General features: G+C 43.5%; 1 protein-coding gene across 4 annotated transcripts in view; it reads left to right on the plus strand.

The window, feature by feature from the left end:
* STAG1 (STAG1 cohesin complex component) overlaps positions 1-23,158 on the plus strand; it is a 378,319-nt gene that overhangs the window by 205,848 nt on the left and 149,313 nt on the right. For all 4 annotated transcript variants that reach the window (XM_048863147.2, XM_048863151.2, XM_048863150.2 and 1 more), the window contains 4 exons: positions 380-459; positions 7,071-7,178; positions 16,121-16,235; positions 20,662-20,779. In XM_048863147.2, the coding sequence (XP_048719104.1) occupies positions 380-459; positions 7,071-7,178; positions 16,121-16,235; positions 20,662-20,779 (421 nt within the window). The remainder of the gene's footprint in view (positions 1-379; positions 460-7,070; positions 7,179-16,120; positions 16,236-20,661; positions 20,780-23,158) is intronic.

Genomic DNA, 23,158 nt, shown 5'->3' on the forward strand with positions numbered 1-23,158 from the left:
CATGCCCTCATCCAGCCCAACCCAATCCCCTTTCAGCAGGCTGGTGCTGAGGAGACACTAGCTCAGAGTAGTGCCTCAGTTCCCCAGCCTGAGTTTGCCTGACATCTGCATGGGATGGTAGGAGGGGAAAGTTCCTTGACACATGTTCCCATTCCTGTTGCATGTACAGTGTTAAATTCAGGACATACAGAACCTGACATATCTATCACCACGAAGGCACATTGTACTAGATGAACTTAGCATGTTCTAGAGAAGTCAGATGGTTATCATGTTTCTGTGGAAAGGTATGTCCATCAAAGACTGTTTATTTTGTAACTTAAATATTCATTTTCTGAAAACGTTGTGTGTGTGTTGTCATTCTAATACAACTACTTTTCAGGATCGCATTGTATCAATGACACTTGATAAGGAATATGATGTTGCTGTGGAAGCCATTCGATTAGTCACTCTAATACTTCAGTGAGTATTTTTCAAAGCTAGCATAATTCACTATGAGAAGCACTTTTGCCAGGAATATGTATCAGGTTTAGATTTCTCATGCGTATTATGAAGGACTTATAGCACTGAAGGTGGATTAAATGTCATAATTTCACTGAGCAATTTTTGGAGAAGTTGGAATAGGATAAATGGCTGCATAAAAATACCCTGGTGAAATTCAGAAATTTACTAACTCCTTGGTGTCAGTAGTTTCAGTGTATCCACTGTTACAAACAAATCCAGACTGGCAAAATAGACTGACGGTACAAGCAGATCATTTTAACTATGTTCTCTGTTCTTTTTTTCTTTTAAATGCCAAAAGCTACTTGCATGCGAAGTTCAACTGAGAATTTAACCACACTAAAGTCAGGATATGCTCTGGTAACCTTAACTTTGCAACTTTAATTCTGTTCTGTTTTCAAGTCAAAGATACAAAAACACAATAGGAAATTTCCAAATTTAAGAATATATTTCATAATATAAAATGCTGCATCTGTATATGCGCATACATGAATGAAGAAAAACTGTCATGTCGATTAAAAAAAAACACACTGAAGCATAAAATAGAAGATGTTTTTGTTAAATACACACTGAAAATCCCTAATTTAGAAAAAAAAAAAATTCAGTATGTAATATTGTTTGTGTGTTCATGTCTGGCAGAACCTAAAGTTCTCATCCTTGAAAGTGCCCAATATTGAATTGAGACCAATACTTGTTATAATTCAAGAAAAATGACTTTTCAAAATATTATGATGTTTGTGTGCTGTCACTGTAATATCTGAAAAAAATAAAGATTATGATTTACATAAAACAAACTGATGGCACATTATCTAAATTTTTTGAAAATTCAATAAAAAAAAATTAATTCCCCAAAATTGTGATGACAATTCTGGGCACAACTCTACAGTTAAGGTTGAAGTAAGGATTAAGCATCTCTGTTAAATGTTAATGATACAGTGAATTGTTTCCAGATTTATGGCACTCAAAGTATAAGTATAGAATGAATTTTCAAAGAAATCTGATAATTAGTTTGTTAATATACCTCAACATGTTTAGATTTCTTTAGTTTAACCTTAAGTCTGAAGTAAAGATACTTCATGTTAAATTCCCTGGTTTGTATCTAGGGAAGGAAACATTGCTTGAAAACTGGGATAGGGAGGATTAAGGCAGTATGAGGTAAGCCATGGTCTTGACTGTATGATAACAGGAGAGATCAAGCAGGTTTTTGCTGCTAGGAGGAATGTTTCATGAGGCTTGTCCTTTGGGTCATGATCCAAAGCCCAGTGAATTAAGTAGGAATTTTTCTACTGACTTCATTGAGATTTGGATCAGGTCCTTGATGAAGAATCCAAATAGGTTTCCAGAGCTAAGAGAGGGGTTCAAAACTTGCAACGTGAGTGGGGATAATGTAGGAGATTGGTAATAAGTGTCTAGTAAGATTTTCACTGGAGGATAACATTAAGGCTTCCACATCTGTCTGGGTGTGGAGCATAGAAACAGGGTTTGAGAATAATCCAGAATGTATGAAAGCTGTGAGAAGTGTTGCTTGGCTCTCTAGGGCTGGGAAATAGATAGCAATCAATATAAATTAGAAGTTATGATGTGCAGAAAATACATAAGGGAAATGAAAGAGATGAGGGAAAAATCTCTGGCTGACAGGACTAAGGACAATAAGGAGTTTTAAAAATATATTAGGAAAAAGGGAAATAATAGCAATAGTGTAGGTCCATTATTAGATGGAGAGGGTAGAATTGTTAATGATGCAGAAAAAGCAGAATGTTGAATAAATATTTGTGTTTTCTATTTGGAAAGTAGCAGGATGATGATGTACCCATATCTAGGGGTGGCATAGCTTGATTTTTACTTTTTTTTCTAGTTTTGACCATTTTTATCAATTTTTATTTTTAAGATTTTTTCCCCCCTATTTTTAACTATTTTATTTTAGAGTTGTGGGGGGGGGTGGGATTGGGGTTAGGGCATCTCTGCCAGTGGGAGAGTTCCCAGTGCAGCTGTGGGGCATGACACCAGGGCTCCAGAGTAAGGGAGGCTGTGGTCCTGGCTCAGAGGAGCAGAGGCCCCTGGTCAGGATTGTAAAGAGGAGGACAAGCCCCTAGTCACGGGGAGGCCACCCAGCTGCTGAACAGTTATGGCTCCGGGACCATTCCCATGCTTTTGGCTGGTGAGTGATGGAGCAGGGCCATGACATCAGAGTTGCAGAGGACTTACCTCTTGATCGGTGACACCTGATCCCTGGAGGCTCAAGATGAGGGAAAGGCTGCAGGGTCAGAACAGAGCCCTCCCTGCCAGGGCTGTGAAAAGGAAGACAAGTCTCTGTCCGTGGAGGTGGGCACAGAGTCATTCAGCAGTGGGTCAGCCACCTCTGCAGCTGGGGACAATGATGACTCCTCTTCCTCGTGGTTCTGGCCAGGATTTTCTGCTCTGCTGAGTCAGGATGTGAACAGTGCCTCACTCACTCACCAGCCTGAAGTGCAAGAGCTATTCCCAGCTGATGAGTGAGAGGGGGCTGAAGAGAGCTCCCTACCCTACACCAGGAGCCATTAAGTAATTCCCCCTGACCAGTGGCTCATCTTGCTTCCCCTCCTTGCTGTCTTGGCCAGAGGTATCTGCTCTGCCCTACCAGGACTGCAGCCTTTCCCTGCACCTTGTGCCCACAGGAATCAGGTGTCACCTGCCCTGTGGCCATGCAGGGAGCCCTCTATAACCCCGCTGTCACAGACCCGCTCACTCATTCTTGTGACAGCTTCTGGCTAGTGAGTGAGCGAGCGAGTAGGCCGTGACATCAGAGTTGTAGAAAGCTTCCTGCATGGCAGGTGACACACAATCCCTGCAGGCACACTGACTGTTACCATTTGATATTTTTTCATTGATCTCATTGTGTCAGCTGAAATTGACCTTTACCAACAGATATCTATTAAAATTGAAATCTGCCAAGCCTATCCATATCGTATGAGGATGATGACATACTTCCCAATCCATTAGTAACTAAGGAAGATATTAGACAACATCTACTAGGGATAAATGTTTTAAATCAGCCTGTCTGGATAACTGCACCTAAGAGTCCTAAAAGAGTTGGCTAGAGATCTCTGGCCCGTGAATGTTAATTTTTAATTAATCTTGGAATTCTGGGGAAATTTCAGAAGATTGGAAGTGAACAGACCTTGTGCAAGTATTCAAAAAGGACAATTGGGATGACCCAGCTAACTATAGGCCAGTGAACATGACATGAGTCCTGGACAAAATTATGGAAAAATTGATACAGGATTCAAGTGATAAAAAAATTAAAGGCCAGGCATATAATTAATGCCAGTCAAGATGGTTTTATGAAAAATAGGGCTTGTCAGACAAACCTGATTTCATTCTTTGATGAGACTGCAAGTTTGGTTGATGAAGTTAATTGTGTAGATGTATTTGACTTACTACCACATGACATTCTAATTAAAAATTAGTACTATGCAGTATCAGTAAAGCACACGTTAGGAACTAGATAACCGATAGATATCAAAAAGTAATTAATGCAGAATTTTCATTTAATGAGGGTGTTTATAGTGGGGTTCCACAGAGATCAGTAGCCTATTCCATGTTTCTTCAGTGATCTGGAAGTAAGCATAGTGTTACTGCTGATAAAATATGTAACTGGCACAAAGATTGGTTGATTGGTAAACAATTATGAGGACAGGACAGACATACTGAGGGTACATCTATGCAGCAAAGGAAAACGCATGGCTGCCCCATGCCAGCTGCCTCATGCTTGTGGGGCTTGGGCTGCAGGGCTCTTTCATTGTTTTGTAGACTTCCGAGCTTGGGATGGAGTCCAGGCTCTGGGACTTTCCCACCCTGCAGGGTCGTAGAGCCTGGGCTCCCACCCAAGCCCAGAAGTCTATACAGCAATGAAACAGTCCCACAAGCCCGAGTCAGTTAGCATGGACCAGCTGCAGGTTTTTCTTTGCTGTGTAGACATATCCATAGTGATTTGGGTCACTTGGTAAACTGGGCCCACGCAAACAAAGTTTGGTTTAATACAGCCAAATGCAAGGTCATACAGCTTGTAGCAAGGAATGCAGGTAATACCTACAGAATGGGGGATTATATGCTCCGAAGCAGTGGCTCTGAAATGTGTTTAGAGGTCATAGTGGACAAGCAACTAAACATGAGCTCCCAGTGTAATGCTGTGGCAAATAGGGCTAATACAATCATGCGATATATAAATAGGGGAGTAATGAGTAGAAGTAGGGAAGTAATTTTACCTCTGTATACAGCATTGGTGAGACAGATATTGGAATAATGCATACAGTTCTGGTGTCCACATTTTAAAATGATGTTGAAAAACTGGAGAGTGTGTAGAAAAGAGCCACCCCCACCCCCTCCCAAAATCCTCACAATGAGGGACTTAAAGAAGTTCAATCAGTTCAGCTTATCAAAAAGATTGATAAATGGCTTGATTACAGTGTACAGCTACCTTTACAGAGTGAAAATACTGTGTACTTACAGGCTTTTTATCAGAGAAAGGCATAACAAGACCCAGTGGCTGGAAGGTGAACACAGACAAATTCAAATTAAAAATTAGGCACACCTTTTGAACAATTAAGGTGATTAACCACTGGAATCAAATATCACGGAAGTGATGGATTCTCCATCTCTTGATGCCTACAAATCAAAACTGGTTATCTGTCTGGAAGATACAGGTTAATCAAACACAAGTTATTGGATTCAGTACAGATTTGTAGATTCTAAGGCCAGAAAGGACCGTTGTGATCACCTAGTATGATCTCCTACGTAACACAGGCCGTAGGACTTCCCAGAATAATTCATACAGCATATCTCTTAGAAAAACATCCAATCTTGATTTAAAAATGGTCAGTGATGGAGAATCCACCGTGACCTTGTCTGTGATGGAGAATCTCCCATGACCCTTGGTAAGTTGTTCCAATAGTTAATTACTCTCACTTTTAAACATTTATACCTTATTTCCGGTCTGAATTTGTCTAGCTTCAACTTCCAGATGTATCATGTTCTACCTTTCTGTGCTAGAATGAAGAGCTCGTTATTAAATATTTGTTCCCCATGTAGAGACTTAGAGACTGTAAACAAGTCACCCGTATTCTTCTCTTTGTGAAACTAAATAGCTTCAGCTCTTTGAGTCTATCACTATAAGGCTGTTTTTCTAATCCTTTCATCGTTCTTGTGGTTCTTCTCTGAACACTCTTCAGTTTATCAGCATACTTCTTGAATTGTTGACACCAGAACGGGACACAGTATTCCAGCAGTGGTCACACCAATGCCAAATACAATTATAACTTCTCTACTCCTCTCCAGATTCCCCTGTTTATGCATTGCCAGAAGCTGGGAATGAACGACAGGGAATGGATTATTTGATGATTAGCTGTTCATTCCCTCTGGGCCACCTGACATTGGCCACTGTCGGAAGACAGGATACTGGGCTAGATGGACCTTTGGTCTGACCCGGTATGGCCATTCTTAGTTCTTATGATACCATTAGCCCTTTTGCCACAGTGTCACACTGGGAGCTCATGCTCAGCTGATTATCCATCAGAAGCCCCAAATCTTTTTTATAGTCACTGCTTCCCATGATAGAGTGCCCCAGGGGTAGTCTGTGTGGAATGCTTTGTCCTGTGATATACAGATCAGATGACCTAGTGGTCCCTTCTAGCCTTACACTCTATGGATCATCAACAATGTTGCCAATCTCAAGAGAGGAAAAATCATGATTTAGACCCCAAATAATAGTTGAGGATTGACAAAGCAAGAGCTCCGCCCCATCCCTATATGAGAGTGTTGGGGGGAGGTGCGCATTGCCTTCCCCTCTTCCCACTACCAAGGAGTTCTGAGCTGAACATTTACAGCAATCCAGAGCAGTGCAAAGGGGATAGCTGAAAATGGAGATTCTGGCCCCACGAGTTTTATCTTCGTGCAAAAGGTATTGTGATTAAATCACTCTTTTGGTTTTGATTTTAAGTTCAGGGTTTTTTAATGGTTATCTCAGAAAGGTTAAATGGATTTTGAGCCCACTTTCCAAAAATAGTTTATCTTTGGCTGAATCTATGTGTGTGGCATCTCAGCCCAAAATAAATTTTCTGGGAGAAATTAATGTTCAAGTCTAAATGAACATTTACAATGCCTTCTCAGTCTGAACTACTGCATTAGTTATAACTATTTTGGTAAATTCTGAAATGTGTACACTTCAATAGAAGCACAATTTTAGATTTTTTTCCCCAAAAGAAGCCTCTTAAAATATTGGCAAATATTAAATTTGAATGGCAACATTTTTAGTTCTAAGAAAATGTTTAACCATTTCCTAGTGTACTACATTCATAAGAAGCAGCCACTTTAACTCAAAGGTGGGGTTTTTTTGGTGGTGAAGTGTTTAAAAATTTTTGGGGCCTAATCCAAAGCCCACTGAAGTTAATGTCCCGTTAATTTCTGTGGGGTTTAGATGAGGCCCAGGTAACCCTGTATTTATATAAACTGTCTATCATAAAAGTTACTTATGGGAGGTGGTGGAACTGAAATTAAACATTTGTTTTGGTTCAGGTGTTACTTTCTGACTTTTTCAGTGGAAGTGAAGAAGCTCTGTCCAATGAAGACTGTGAGAATGTTTATCACTTGGTGTATTCAGCACACCGGCCGGTTGCAGTAGCAGCTGGAGAGTTCCTTCACAAAAAGTAAGCTACCTCTCATCCTGGAATGAGAAACAGATTCATGATAGCTTCCTGAGACCAGAAATGCCTAGTGAGATCTAGAAGTGACAGGTTGATGTATAGTAAGTATGGCCTGATTCAGCAAAGCACTTAATCACAAGCTTAACTTTTTAAGCACTGACTTTCAATAGGAGTACTTGCATGCTGTGACAGGGTCGGGCCAGATGGTTGCAGGAGAGTGATAGAAGGCAGATATATTAGCCCCAGGTTAAGTAGGTCCCTTTTCCCTGGGTAAGGTAACAGGGAAGGTTCCAGAACAATCAGGAACCTTCTGGAAACAAGACAGGTTGATTAGAACACCTGCAGCCAATCAAGAAGCTTCTAGAATCAATTAAGGCAGGCTAATCAGGGCACCTGGGTTTAAAAAGGAGCTCACTTCAGTTTGTGGTGCACGTGCGAGGAGGTGGGAGCAAGAGGCGCTAGGAGCTGAGAGTGAGAACGTGTACTGATGGAGGACTGAGGAGTACAAGCATTATCAGACACCAGGAGGAAGGTCCTATGGTGAGGATAAAGAAGGTGTTGGGAGGAGGACATGGGGAAGTAGCCCAGGGAGTTGTAGCTGTCGCACAGCTGTTCCAGGAGGCACTCTAGACAGCTGCATTCCACAGGGCCCTGGGCTGGAACCCGGAGTAGAGGGCGGGCCCGGGTTCCCCCCAAATCCTCCCAACTCCTGGTCAGACATAGGAGTTGTCAACCTGGACTGTGGATTCAGAAAAATGGCCAAGCTGAGGGCTGCCGTGAAGCTCCAAGGCGAGCAAATCCGCCAATAAGCACAAGACTCACCAAGGTAGAGGAGGAACTTTGTCACAATGCTTAAAGTTAAGCATCTACTTAAGTGCTTCGATAAATCAGGATTTATATCGTGCTTTTCTTGCTGTACAGTTTAGACAGTAATTTCTATTAATTTAGGACATTAAAGTACAAACAAATATGATTGTATGTACTTGTTTGTAAAGATTTGTTAATTTATGTGCAAATCCCTTGAGTTTGTGTTGGGTTTTTATTGTAGCTTCTGGTACTACAAATTGTGGACATGCCTACATGATTGTATAATATACAGTTATTATTTTAAAGGCATTTATTTTACTCAACTTTGAAATAATAGGATACCAATTTACTTCCAAATTTAGCAATTTTAACAGGATTTTCTTATTTTAAAAACTACCTCTCTGGTCATTTTCTTGCATGTCAAAAAATTGAGTGAATTATTAGTGGAAGCTAGATACCTTTGATGCCAGGTGATCAGAGGTGTTGAAGATTTTTCCTTCACTCTGCTGTATAGCATGGGAGAGCAGCTAACTCAAATACAAAGGGCCAGATCTCAACTGGTTGTTCCTTTGCAGTCTAGACCAGAACAATATTTTTAACACTCTGAAGTCTTTAATATTAATTTTCCCATCCCCATTTTTAGAATTGTTAAAGATTTTTGAGGAACAGCCGTGTTAGTCTGTATTCGCAAAAAGAAAAGGAGTACTTGTGGCACCTTAGAGACTAACCAATTTATTTGAGCATGAGCTTTCGTGAGCTACAGCTCACTTCATCAAGTGAGCTGTAGCTCACGAAAGCTCATGCTCAAATAAATTGGTTAGTCTCTAAGGTGCCACAAGTACTCCTTTTCTTTTTAAAGATTTTTGCAACTTTTTACAGAAATTTTTTTGTATAAGAATTCATTTTAATGGAATTTTTCAAACCAGAAGACACTTGAAAGAAAAGGCCTTATATACAACCAGCTGTTTATTTCACCAGTGATATTTTGTGTTCCCTTTGTTTGCATTTTGAAAATGAGGGTGTTTTTTCCCCCAATAATACCCTAGATTTCCTCCTTGATCAGGCACAAAAAACATGATTCTGTGCTAGTGGTATCAGTCTTTTACTATGAAAGTGGATGTGATGCAAATTCAGTAATATGACCTTACTGCATGATAGATAATGGAAAAGAGTTTTTATACATTGTAGTAAAATATCTTCAGTAATTAACAAATGTGGCAAAACAACTATGAAAAAATCTGAAAGATAAATTAGTTTGTGTAACATGACAATTTCTCCCAGTGTGGAAAGTCTCTTCTGAAAGTCTCTTTTGAAAGTAATGTTATCCTATTTCCTATAAACAGGCCCACCAAAGTGTGTGTGTGGGGGCAAAGGGAGCAATTGCCCAGGTGCCCGGGTGATTTAAAAGGGCCTGGGGGCCTGCAGTGGCAGCCAGGAGCCCTGGGCCCTTTTAAATTGCCCGGTCAAGCTGCAGGGCTCCTAGACACGCGAGACCACAATGGCCAATCGCACTGGTCCGCGGGGCCCAGAGCGGTCGTGCACGCCTAGGAGTGACGGGCAGTCCCAGAAGTGACAGATTCGTCACTTCCGCCATGGGCCCTGTCCCCCTTAGGGATAGCCCTGGCTCCCAGAATTTCTGTTGATGGGCCTGCCTATAAATGTGTCCTTGAAGGACAAAAGTATTGAAGGAAAAACCATAACTGTGTTGCTCAGTTCTGCAGTTTACAATGTTTGCAAATTAGAAGAAAATTGGTACCATAAATAAAATGTGAAATGTATCTTTCATCACCACCATGCCCCTTTTGAAATGCATCCCCAGACAAGACTCTTCTCCACCACTGCTTGTTCTCCAGTGTGCCCTCCACTCTTGGTTTCACATCCCCATCCCCATTCACCTGTTTTTCCTCCAGACTTCACATGCAAATGGGGCTTCCGTTTTGTTGGCTTAATTTACATGTGACATCTTATCTCCTGTCTGGAAAAAAACCTGTTGCAACTTGTCCTGGTTATACAGATTACAACATATTTTTAGTATGTACACATCACTCTCTACATATCAACTGTACATACGTCTCTCAGTGTTTATGATGACCAGTATTATATAAGCTTCCATTTGATACCTCACACAACATTCTAGATAGATAAATTCTATGACAGCAATGTTTTTATTGTAATGAATGGGGTTGCTGACACAGAATAGTGAACCCTTTGTTAGCTGCTTCTGTGTCATAACAACACCTAAAATCTGCAGGAAAAATTTGTGGTGATGTGATGAGGAGAGTACCTGAAATCCCTATCAAGCCAGGTAGGGTCAGTAAAGTTCCTACAGCCAATCCTCACTCCTTAGGCATCTGCCAACACAGAAGAACACAGAAATTGGTATACCAGATAAGGCCAGAGGGTCCATCTAATCCAGTATCTTGTTTCTAATAGTGGTCAGTACCAGGTTTTTTAGAGGAAGTGTAAGAAATCACATAATGTATAATTATAGATTAGTTTCTTCCTAACCCCAAGCTATTAGTGATTAGCTTGTGCCCTGAAGCTTTAGGTTCTTGTTCGAGTGATTGCTCATGTTCACTCCATATTAGGTGTGTGTGCTTGCTACATGCACCGGTTCCAGAAGTTTTTCCCTCAGCAGTATCCGTAGGGGACTGGCTCTGGCATCCCTGGAGCGGTGCGTACATGCTGCGGTATAAGGGGTGCTGCCGGCTCCCTCCACCCTCAGTTCCTTCTTGCCACCAGTGACGGTACTGGAACATCCGCTGCTTCAGCTAGCATTGTCTCGTTCTCTGTTCATACAAACTGTGTAGAACTTGTAGTGTAGTTGTAGATCGTTGTTGTTACAGTTAGTTACCCTGAGATGTAGTTCTTGAAGTTCTCATAGTCCCGAACGGGACTCAGCCAGGGGATGGAGCATGCCCCAATCCCTCAGGCTTTAAGCCTGCAATCGCTGCAAATGGCCTATGCCCCTCAGTGCTCCATATACCAGCTGCCTAAGGCGCTTAGGCGAGGGGCCATAAGCGATAAGTGTCGTATCTGCAAGTCCTTCAAACCTAGGACAAAGAAGGAGCGCGATATCCATCTAAAAGTGCTCCTAATGGAGTCGACACTCATTCTGGCAACAGAACAGGAGTTCGAGTGTGCACCGAGCACCATGGCCTCCGTGCACAGTGCTCCACCGGCGCTGTCCACAAGCCGGCACTTGTCTTCCTCCATGGCTCCAGTCAAGAACCCGAAAAAGACTGTGAGGGGAACATCTCCTACCTCCTGCAAGGGAAAGGAGAGGGCTGGGCACGAGCCAAGACCTGTGCCAGGCAGCTCAATGCTCCCTTCCGGAAGTCGGACCCTAGCGCAAGTCGAGTGGTGCAACCCATCCCATACTTTGCCCACGACTCCAGATAGCATTGCAGGCCCTGGCTAGCTTCAGGTGCCATTGACACCCGAAGTCCTTCAAGCAGCTCAGGAGATCCTGAGGGTCCTTGTGCCACCCACACTGGTTCCAGTGGTACCCCAGTCTTGGGAAAACCCATGTTGGGACCTATGCATGTGTCACCGCCGAGGGCCTGGTACTGATCATGGGACCGATCAGGGATCAGAGAGAGCTGATTGCTGGGCCATCATCACCTGTCTCTAAGAAGGAGGTCGCCTTACTCAGGAAGATCCTCCCAGCAATTGGCTCATAGTAGCTCCCGGTCCCGTTTGACATCCCTGTACCAGTCGAGTAGCGTGAGGCATGGATCGTCGGGTGTCCAACGCAGATCCGCCAAACGCCGTCGGTCCCTGAGACCCTGACCGGCACCGGTCAGACGAGAGCCACCACTCTGCCGAATCCTGGTCACCTGGTACCGACTGCTCTTCTTATAGCTCCAGCACGGAGCAAGGTTCCCTGACTGCAGGACAAGCCCCGATTCCTGTGGTGCCGCCTACATCATCAGCACCGAAACTTGTCCCATGGCCCCAAGCGCAGTGGCCGGCGCCATGGTACTCGTGAAACCCTTGCGGGTTCACCTATCATTCCCAGGCTGCCCGATTGGTGTTTGGAGCTTCGGAGAGGCCAGTGGTCTTGGTATCTCGTTCCCCTCTGCTGCTTGAGGCTTGGCGGGGTCGGGGGTAAGACTCCACAGGTCCAGGAGGATTCAGGGAAGCAAACTGGTGGACTACCAGTGGAAGTGGAGATTCTCACGGCACCGGCATCGTCCTCGTCGTCGCCAGACGAGGCTATCACAGGGCCCCCTCACCCAGTTCCTCAGGATGACACCAAAGCACACCGAGAACTTTTGAAGATGGTCGCTTCCAACCTGGGGCTTCAGGCAGAGGAACTGGAAGAGCCCTCAGACTCTCTGTTTGACGTCTTCGGCTCCTGCCAAAATGGCTCTACCCCTTCATGAAGGGGTTTTTAAAATCACTAATGCCCTGTGGCAGACTCCCTCTTCCCTGGCCCCTATCTCAAAAGGGCTGAACACAAGTACTTTGTGCCTACCAAAGGGCATGAGTTCTTATACTCCCACCCAGCCCCCAATTCCTTTGTGGTCAAGGTAGTTAACCACAAGGAGAGGCAAGGACAATCTGGAGCCACCCCCAAAACTAAAGCCTTGAGGAAGCTGGATCTCTTTGGACGTAAGGTTTATTTGTCTTCCAGCCGTCAGCTGAGAGTGGCCAACCACCAAGCCCTCCTTGGCCGATATGACTTCAGATATGGCAAGCCATGGCCAAGTTCGAAGGGTCGCTCCCTGAAGCTTCCAAGAAGGATTTTCAAGTGATCCTTGATGAAGGCATGACTGCGGCCAGGGAGGCCCTCCAGGTGGCATCAGATGCTGCTACTCTGGCTGCCCGTGCCATGGCTTACGCTTTCTCCATGCGGTGAGCCTCTTGGTTGCTCCTCTCTGGGTTGTCCACCGAGGCCCAGCAGTCAATGCAGGACTTGCCCTTCAATGGCCAAGCCATATTTGCGGAGCAAACAAACAGCAAGTTGCATGGCCTCAAGGACTCCTGCACCAATCTGAAAACCCTGGGTCTCTACATCCAGGGGAGCCAGTCTCGGCAGGACCAGCCCCACAAACGAGCCAAGGACTACAAACACTGCCTGAGCCACCCACATCCACCCTCTGCCCAATCGGGCTTGACCCGTAACAAGCAAGAGGCCAAACGGTCGTTTTGATGGTGCGCCCCAGGGCAACCTACCAGACTATTCCCTGGATCCATTTTTCCCAGTGTTCTCCAACTACCTTTCCTTTTTCCTCCCTGCTTGGACTGCTATAACTTTGGACCGCTGGGTCCTTAGCACAGTGGAGTAGGGTTATACCCTTCAGTTCCTTTCTACCCCCGTTCCCATCCACCTTCCAGGTCCCTCTTCAGGGACCTTTCTCACAAGAGTCTCCTCATGCAGGAGGTAAAGGGGTTACTACAGCTGGGTGCGGTGGAAGAAGTTCCTCTCGAGTACAGGTTCTGTTCCCGGTACTTTTCAATCCGAAAGGCCAAGAGCGGTCTACAGCCCATCCTGGACCTGAAAGACCTCAACAGGTTTATGAAGAAGCTTACATTCCACATGGTCTCCCTGGCTTCTATTATCCTCTCCCTGGATCCGGGGGACTGGTATGCCGCCCTCGACTTGAATGACACATACTTCCACATAGCAATCTTTCAAGGATACGGATGCTTCCTCCAGTTTACGGTGGGCCCCCACCACTACTAGTTTGTGGTCCTCCTGTTCGGCCTGGCGACAGCACCGAGAATATTTATCAAGTGCATGTTGGTGGTAGTGCTGACCTCAGGTGCCAGGGTATCCAGATCTACATGTACCTCGGTGGCTGGCTGGTCAAGGGCAGCTCTAGGTCTCAAGTCCAAAGGTATATCGTGGTGCTTCAAGCCATGTGCCGCTCCCTGGGCCTCCTGGTAAATGACAGAAAGTGGATGTTAGTGCCGGTGCAGAGGATACAGTTCATTGGAGTGGTCTTGAACTCAACCCGCGCCAGAGCGCTCCTGCTGCTGGAAAAGATCCAGACATTAACAGACCTCATTGTGGAAGTCTCTGTGTTGCCCCTGACTAAGGCCAGGGTCTGTCTGCATCTGCTGGGTCACATGGCAGTGTACACTTAAGTTGTCCGCCATGCCAGACTCCAGATGTGGCCCACGCAGCAATGGCTGGGGACGGTCTATTCCCAGTCCTGGGACACCCTGGAAAAGATTATCATTCCCCGGTCAATACTTACCTCGCTGTGATGGTGGACCGACCACAGGACAGTCCTAGAGGGGGTTCCGTTCAACACCCCCCCTCACTCCATCGAGTTGATGCTGGATGCCTTGGACCTCGGCTGGGGGACGCATCTTGGCGACCTCTAGACAGAGGGGATGTGGTTCCCGGAGGAGGCGAAGTTGCACATAAACGTCAAAGAGCTCAGCACAGTTTGGCTGGAATGCGGAGTCTACCTATCCCACCTGTTGGGCAAGGTGGTGCAAGTCCTGACGGACAATACAGCCTTGATGTTCTACATCAACAGGAAAGGGGGAGCGTGCTTGTTGGCTCTCTGTGAGGAGGCACTCCGTCTGTGGGACTTCTGCATAAGCCATGAAATCCACCTGGAAGCTTGTCACCTTCCCAGCGCTGGTGGACCAGCTCAGCAGGGACTTCTCCACCACTACGAGTGGTCGCTCCACCTGGAGGTAGCCTACATGATCTTCCAGAGGTGGGGAATTCCCCAAGTGGACCTGTTCACCACCAGACAGAACAAGAAGTGTCCTTGGTTCTGTTCTTGGCAAGGTCTGAGCAGGGGATCCATCTCTGACACCTTCTTTCTGTCATGGTTGGGGGGACTGATGTACGCGTTCTTGCTGATTCCGCTCATCAGCTAGGCACTGACAATGATCAAGAGAGACAAAGCACAGGTTATCATAACCCTGGCATGGCCTCGCAAACGCTGGTTTGTTAAACTCATGAGCCGGGCACAAGGCCCCTCCCTGGCCCCTGCCCAACTGTCTGGACCTTCTGTCACAGGACCACAGTCGGCTATTGCATCCCAATCTTGCGTCCCTGAACCTCTGAACCTGGATGCTGCATGACTGAACCCAGAGGAACAGACCTGTTCGGATGCGGTTCAACAGGTCCTCCTAGAGAGTAGGAAGCCCTCAACCAGACTGACTTACCTGGCCAAGTGGACGATGATTTCCCACTGAGCTTCTGAGCGTGGCATCTCTCCCTCACGTTCTTCCGTTCAGTCCATCTTGGACTACCTGCTTCACCTGAGGAGCCAAGGTCTGGCACACTCCTCCATTACAGTGCGCCTCACAGCCATCTCCGCTTTCCATCCTCCGATCCAGGGCCAGATGGTGTTTTCTCATGACATGGCGGTCAGATTCTTGAGAGGCCTCAAGAGACTCTTCCCGCAGGTGTGGACCCCTGTCTCACAGTGGGATCTTAGCTTGGTCCTCTCCAGGCAAATGGGCCCACCCTTTGAACTGCTGGGCTCCTGCTCCCTTTCCCACCTGTCACAGAAAATCTTTTTCCTGCTGGTGGTGACGTCGGCGAGATGAGTTTGAGATTAAAGCCTTGACCTTGACCATCCGCACACGGTCTTTTAGAAGGACAAGGTTCAGTTGCAGCCACACCCAGCCAGTTTGTAGAAAACTAAGTAAAAGTGAAGATTAAAAAACATACAAAGGTTGGACTGTAACTCATTTTTATCCTCAATATTTTTATGAAATAAAGGTCAGTGTTGGGGTGGGGGGAAAGCCTCCTTTCATAGTTAGCATTTTGTTTAAATACTTGAGTTCAGTTTATGATTACTGAGCAATGGTTAAAGCAGGCTGCAATCCAGTTTAGAGCCTCCTACATACAGTTAGTTTTTATATTGGTAGTGTCACAATAACATTGTTTTTCAGCAAGATAGCTATACCAGCCCAAGACTTAAAAACTTTAAAATACCAGCTGTAATATAAACATTTTACACTAGTACATTTCATAATTTTTTCATTGTGTGACATGTTTCTGGCCCTGTGATGCTGAACAAATGCAGTTTTTGTTTTTTAGGGGAAATGGTTTCTGCTTTTTTTAATTGTATTTTATGAATGAACATGTTAGCCATAATGTTGAGCAAACAAAGCTGTTTAATATAAATATTATAACTCCTGTTACTTATTTCTAGACTGTTTAGCAGGCATGACCCCCAGGCAGAAGAAGCATTAGCAAAGAGGAGAGGACGGAACAGTCCAAATGGAAACCTCATTAGGATGTTGGTTCTTTTCTTTCTTGAAAGTGAGGTAAAAACGTTTCTGATACCAATTTTATATATTTAGCAAAACATGAAACTTATTTAAGGTGATTGATCAACTTTTACAAACAGGTTTTAATGCGAGTGACACCATATGCATTGGATCCCCTTCTCCTTGTCTGTAAAGTAAACTCAAACCAATATCCTCCCTAGGATTTGTTTTACTCTTGCCTGTCTTCAGTGTAATCAACTCTGCTCTCCCCACTCTGGCTACTATCGTTCACCAGAATGTATATTTTGGTGGTGCCTATTGCAGGACAAACTAAAAGAATGAGTCTGTGGAATGTGCTTTAAAAAAAGGAAGCAATCATATTTTCTGGATAACTTTATTTTAACCAATCCCAAAAAGGAACAAAATCTAATTAAAGTCTCACTGCTTGAGTGTCTTCCAGACACCCTTTGGAGGCATTTATTTATTTATTTTATGGTCACACCAAATGTGTGCTAGTCACTTTCCGGACATTAAAAAAAATCTGGTGCCTATTCCAGGGAGCTCACAATCTAAAAACAGATAGACAGACTCATAGGCAGAAGATACTAACAGGGTAACAAAAACAAGGCAATGTATATACAAGTTAATGCCATTCACTGTAAGCTGCAGAGCAGAAATTGGTCTTAAAGAGGACTTAAATATGAGTAGGGTAGCAGCCTTCTGATGGGTTCAGGAAGGTTGTACAGTGCATAGGAAGTTGCATGATCGAAAGCATGGAGGTGACTGTAAGAAGTTGACAAACAGACGAGCCTGGGAACGTTGGTGGAGTGGAGAGATAGAGGCAGCATAAAATTTGAAAAGGGAGGGACAGAAATGTGGAGAGCTTTGAAGGAAGCTTTATTCAATAGTAAGTAGATAGCAAAGGAAGGATTGGAAGAGGGGAATGACATGATCAAATCTGTGGACAAGGAAGGGCAATGTTTGTGTTTGAGAAGCCAGAAAGGATGGTGTTTCAGTAGCATAGGCAGGATATAATGAGGGCTTTTACAAGAGGTTTGGTTGTGGGAGTGGAAAGAAACAGATGGATCTTAGCAATATTGAGAAGTAAGAAGGGGAAAGATTTGAATATAGTCCAATGGGTATTAACATCTCCCAGAAACTCACAAGTAGCCAGTGGGGATCAAGGAGCCATGAGTGCAACCTTTAGTGAGATACTTTACTTATAACGTGGGCCACTGCTGTCTACACTGGTTTCTGCCACTGGAAGGTTTTGAAGCATAGCCCTATCTGGAGTAGATTGCCGTATCTAATCTAGGTTTGTGATGGAGAGAGGTATGTATGTGTCCTCAGCATAAAATGATCACTGAAGCAAGATGAGATCTCCCAGAGACAGGGTTTACAGTGAAAAGAGAAAGGTCTAAGGGCAGAATCTTGGGTGACCTGCACACAGAGCAGAAGGGAGGAGGAGGCTCTGCCAGAAGGACACTAACAGAATGCTCAGAGAAACGTGAATATGTGCCTCAAAGTAATTACAGCAAAAATCATCGCAAAATAAAAACATAAGGAAATGGGTTTATTTGTTTGCTTCTTCCAGGAGAGAGGTCTCTAGAGCCTGATTCTTTCTGTGTCTCTCCCTTGGTCTGTCAAAGGTGCTGTTGTTATACATTCCTCACATTCCATCAGACCTTGCTGGAAGCTAGGTCTACTGTTATGGCAGCCATGATGAGCTTCAGTTCCCAATGTGCTTTGCTCCATTGAAACTCAGAGAGATTACTAAGAGCCAGCCTTGTCCCACCCCACTGAGGAGAGAGGAGAATTCAGCTCATGGAACTCTAGCCTTGGTCCCTAAAGCCAGGTTCAGCAAAATGTGCTTTCTTGTGTAAACCATATAGTTTCCCTGAGACCACTTCTTCTGCCTCAGTGCCAGTGTCTGCCTTTGCTATCAGAGAGATGTTTCTTAAAGACAACCTAGAATAGTGTGGTGCTAGCTTAGCAGGCTACACTTCATAAGGATTGTGAAGGACATGGGGCTGGTATGTAATAACTTATGAATACTGTATGTGACCTGGTTATTGGACTCATAATTGTATAGCTATTTTGGCTCACTGGGAATTTTTACGGTACGCATATGTGTCTTAGTTTAATAGCAGGAGGTTGGGAGATAAGCAGGAAGGCCAGACAATGGCTCCAGCTAAAATACCTCCTGGTAAATACTGCAAGGGCTAAGAGAGAATACCAGAACTATTAACTGTGAAGAACCTAATTCCTTGGCTCCAGCTAAATTACACTGTTTGTTTGCTCTGCGTGGGAGCCAAAAGATCAATAAGACAAAAAGACTCTCGGATTAGAATCAGTCATAGAATATCAGGGTTGGAAGGGACCTCAGGAGGTCATCTCGTCCAACCCCCTGCTCAAAGCAGGACCAATCCCCAATTTTTGCTCCAGATCCCTAAATGGCCCCCTCAAGGATTGAACTCACAACTCTGGGTTTAGCAGGCCAATGCTCAAACCACTAAGCTATCCCTCCCCCCTTAGAGGTGAGGTAGTTATCAGGGAGCTGTTCAGGGGGAACAGGCACACACAGAGATCATCCTTGGGAGTCTGAACAAATTAGACTTTCCAGGGAGATGGTAAACTTTAGATAAGATATTTGTTTGTGGTGTTGGTTGTAGCTATGTTGGTCCCAGGATCTGAGAGAAACAAGATGGGTGAGGTAATATTTTGGTCCAGCTTCTGTTGGTGGAAGATATAAGCTGTCAGGCTACACAGAGGTCTTTTTCTTCCCCAGACCAGAATAAGAGCTCTGTATAGCTCAAAAGCTTGTACCTTCCACCAACAGAAGTTGGTCCAATAAAAGATATTACCTCACCTACCTTGTCTCTTTAGATAAGATAGACATCCATGTAGCCTTTTTATTGTTTTTAAACCCTTTTCTCTTACATTATGCTTTGTCCCTACTGTTGAAATTAAACAGCACTTTGATTTGAAAGGGCTGTCTGATTGCTTGTGTTTACCACTGGTTGCAAACTCCCCAAGGAAAGAACCAAAGATACCCAAACACAGTCATACCTGTCCATAGGATACTGTAGCCCAGGACCCAGTTTTAGAGTGGGAGAATACAGGGATTCCACTGCAGGAGAGGTAAAGCCACAAGGTCTGAACACCTATGGAGGTGCACTTGGGAGGGCAGGGGGGTGGGGGCAGAGGTACAGCTAGCCCTGTGACCATGACAAGCATCGAAGAGCTTTTATATCCCATTTCAGTTCCTCTTAGAACAGCCCATCAGTACAGAAGTTTATGAAAGCTGGCACTTACATCAGCCTCTAACACCCAAGGTTTCTTTCTCCGGGGGTCAGCACCATATTTGGTAATTAGTCAAATCAGGATGCTGTGGTCTTACTTGTTGATGGTAGCTCATGATTTTCTTACAAGTCAGTGGAAGCGAATGGCTATTCTTTCCAGAATGATTTTTCTCAGTTTAACTGAATGGTGGTGTTATAAAGAAACGTCTGATGGGATTTTCAGAAACACTCAACATTGGCTTAATTCTGCACCGATTTAGGTAAATGAGAGTTTTACCATTACTTTTAATGATACCCGAGTTAGGCCAATGCTGAGCAGTTTTGAAAGTATTGTCCATTATGTATCCAGATCTCAGAGCTACACTCAATAGCTATTTGGTTCCTGTTCCGTGTGTATGCTGAAAAGTGGATAGGTCTGCACATAAAGTGAAAAATCTTTATAATAATTTCTTGTCCATAAATAATGCCTTTCCTCCTAAAATTTTTAACATTTCTTAGATAAATGTATCCGATCCAGTTGCTGTTGTTGAGCTATGTTATTAAACAGTAATCATTAGTTTCAAACTTTTAGCAGTCTAGTTGTAAAGTGTTACATTGAGTGAACACTATTGTGTAATTTTTCATTATTACAGTAGATATTGTGATGCTTAAGATGTATACTATATTAAAACTAACATGAAATTCCCTATGCCTATTACATACTGTTAATAAAAGAAAAATAAACACCTCGATAGAATGTGTCTCTTCTTCTCCCCCCATCCCCCACTGTCCACTATTATGACACCTTAACTCTACAGAAAAGTGTGACAAGCATTCTGGTGGGATTGGGGCTTAGACTAGATGACCCTTGCAGTCCCTTTTAACCATATGATTCTATGATTCTTCTCATGTCATGATACAAGCTGTGACCTGGAAGACACCTGCAAGTAAAGTGTCATATAAGAAAAGAGCCCTCATTTCTTTCTCATACTCCACTCACCCTTTCCATAAAATAAAAGTTTCACCATGGTTATGCAGTTATATGGCTTTTTGTTGGAAAGTGGACCTTCCAACATTAATTTCAAATTTAGTTTTCCTTCTTAGTGATATAAGAACACTGTCTTCACTCAAACCATTATAATAGTTGATGAAGCTCTGTTTGAACCAGAAAGCTTTATTGACATTTGATTTGTTATTTCTAGTTGCATGAACATGCAGCTTACTTAGTGGATAGTTTGTGGGAGAGCTCTCAAGAACTGCTGAAGGACTGGGAGTGCATGACAGAATTGCTATTGGAAGAACCAGTTCAAGGAGAAGAAGGTATTTGTGTCACTTTGTTAAATACATTAAATTGATGTAATAAAACATGGTTAATTCTTCTTAATAAAAATGCTGTTAATCTTTGGATGATATGAATGTCTGATTCCAATCCTACATTTAGAAGTGATATGCAAAATGGAAATATTATATTTTAATTAATCTGATTTTTGGGAGGGGTTAATGCAGATTTTCAAGTAGAAGGCAGCACATTAAATGGGAACTGCCTTAATTCGTCCTCAAGACACAATGATCAAAGGGACACTTTTTTTTTTGTTTCATATTTAATTGAAACAATGGCATTACTAATTGCTCACTAGTTTTCATCTTGCTGTTTTCTTGCCTCCTTCATTCTGACATTGTCTACAGTTAGAGGCCAGCACCTTCTTTTCTTATCTGAACAGTGATGTGACTACCATGTTATTGGGCACTTTAAACTGGGTAATTATAATAATAATATGGCTTTGAATAGAGCCAATACTTCAAGTGATAATTATTGAATTTAGGGGTTTATATAAAACATTGCTTTATCAACAACAAGTTTATTGCTAAAAACAACTATGTCTGGAAAAGTGCCAGTTTATTCAGATGTAAAAACTAAATCTAGAACTATTCAAATGTTGAGAAAAGAGGGGGAAATGGAATCTTGCTGCTGAATTCCTTTGCTGAATCTAGTGTAATGAATGAAATAAAAATAGATGCCTGTGTTTGTGCATACCATCATGGGAATATATGTTAACAATAGACTTATCAAGCCTGAAAGACAATACTTTCCAAATACAGTTCTTCTGTATCTCATATTGAATTCCTCTATTGATTTTTTCTGACATTGTAATTAGGAAATCTACTATCTGAACAATCTATTAATGAACGTTAACTCATTGCTCTTTGGTTAACAACTAAGAGTCGTTGCTAAGTTCAGTTTCTCTCCTGTGATGAACACTCAGGAGAGGCCATCAAGGAGTATGCTCCCTGATTTTGTGGACCATTCTGCACCTGCCCCAGTGCAAGCCAAGGGCCAGATGTATCTTATACCAGCTGAGAATTGATGCAATAGAGCTGTGCTCCACTCCTTTCTGACTCTCTCTGTGTCTGTGCATCCCAGTGCCAGGGTGGAGAGAACAGTTGGTGCAGAAGCTGATTCTATGAGCTTTATGCCAGATGAGAGATCCTCTCTGCTGGGCCAATTCACAACTGGTCTCCTACAAGGAGATTCCAGCTCCATAGCACCAATCAGGTAGTGCAAAGGAACAGGATTGTTGTAGAGATTTTGGCCCAAATTCAAGTTCTTTAACGTTTCTTTGTAAATCACTGCTGTGATTAGGGAATTATGGTGGGTATTATAGTTGAGGCTCATTACTTTTTGAAACTCTCAACCTTGGGAATGAAATTTTCCATGCTTGGCCTCTGCCTCAAGGTGAATTATTCAGGAAAATTTGAATGTAAACAGTTCAAGTGTTTTTGAATGAGAGGTGAAAGGAAAATATGTATTTCCCCCATCCCCATTTTTGGATCTTTCTTGCAGCTGAGGAGCAGTGCATGGCCTCATTTAAAGGAAGTTGGATTTAGTTTGATTACATGATTATTCAAACATAGATAACTCACTGAACACACACAGTAGATATTTTTCAATTGTTCTTTGAATGGTTGCAGGCTTGTATTCCTCTCAGGTGTGTGCTGGCCCAGCGAGCTGAAGCTGGAGAACTTTGCTTAGCAGTTCCCATCAGGGTAGTCCATGCACTCTCTGACTCTTCATAGCCCCTCCCGAGTTTATTTAAGGGTAGCGTTGTCCCAATGCCCCTCTGTTTCTCCTCATGGCTGTGGCTTGAGTCAGAACTTTCGGGTGGGGTATGTTACATTAAGCTTTGGTGTCACAGTGATTTTTCTGTGAATGTGTGTCCATAGTTATTTAATTACAGTTAGTGGTAGTAGTACACTTAGTAATTAGTTATGTTAATTATTTACTTAAATAGTATTTAGCCTAGTGCAATGCCATCGCCAGATTTTAAACACAGTCCATAATGTGGGGTAGCTATCCCTAACAGTGATCCTCACACTTGCTGTTTACTGTGTCTCAGAGAAGGGCAAACATAAAGGAAAAGTGTTCCATTTGTAAGTTGTTCAAAAAGAGAATGCACATAGCCAGAGACATACACCAGAAGCAGCACCTTATGGAGCAAACCAAGAGGCCCATTTTGGTGCCGGGAGCCTCCACAGATCACCTAGTCCCTCAGAGAACCTCAGAGCTGGCATAGGTGTTACCCGGGGTTTTCAGAACCCACAGCAGGGGCAACTTAACTATTTCACTCCAGGCAGTGTCAGGAATAAATCAGTAGGAACCCAGCAATTCTGTCTGATCAAGGTTAAATACAAGTAAGCATG

The sequence above is a fragment of the Caretta caretta genome, chromosome 9 (assembly GCF_965140235.1).
Source record: "Caretta caretta isolate rCarCar2 chromosome 9, rCarCar1.hap1, whole genome shotgun sequence".
Taxonomy (NCBI): Eukaryota; Metazoa; Chordata; order Testudines; family Cheloniidae; genus Caretta; species Caretta caretta.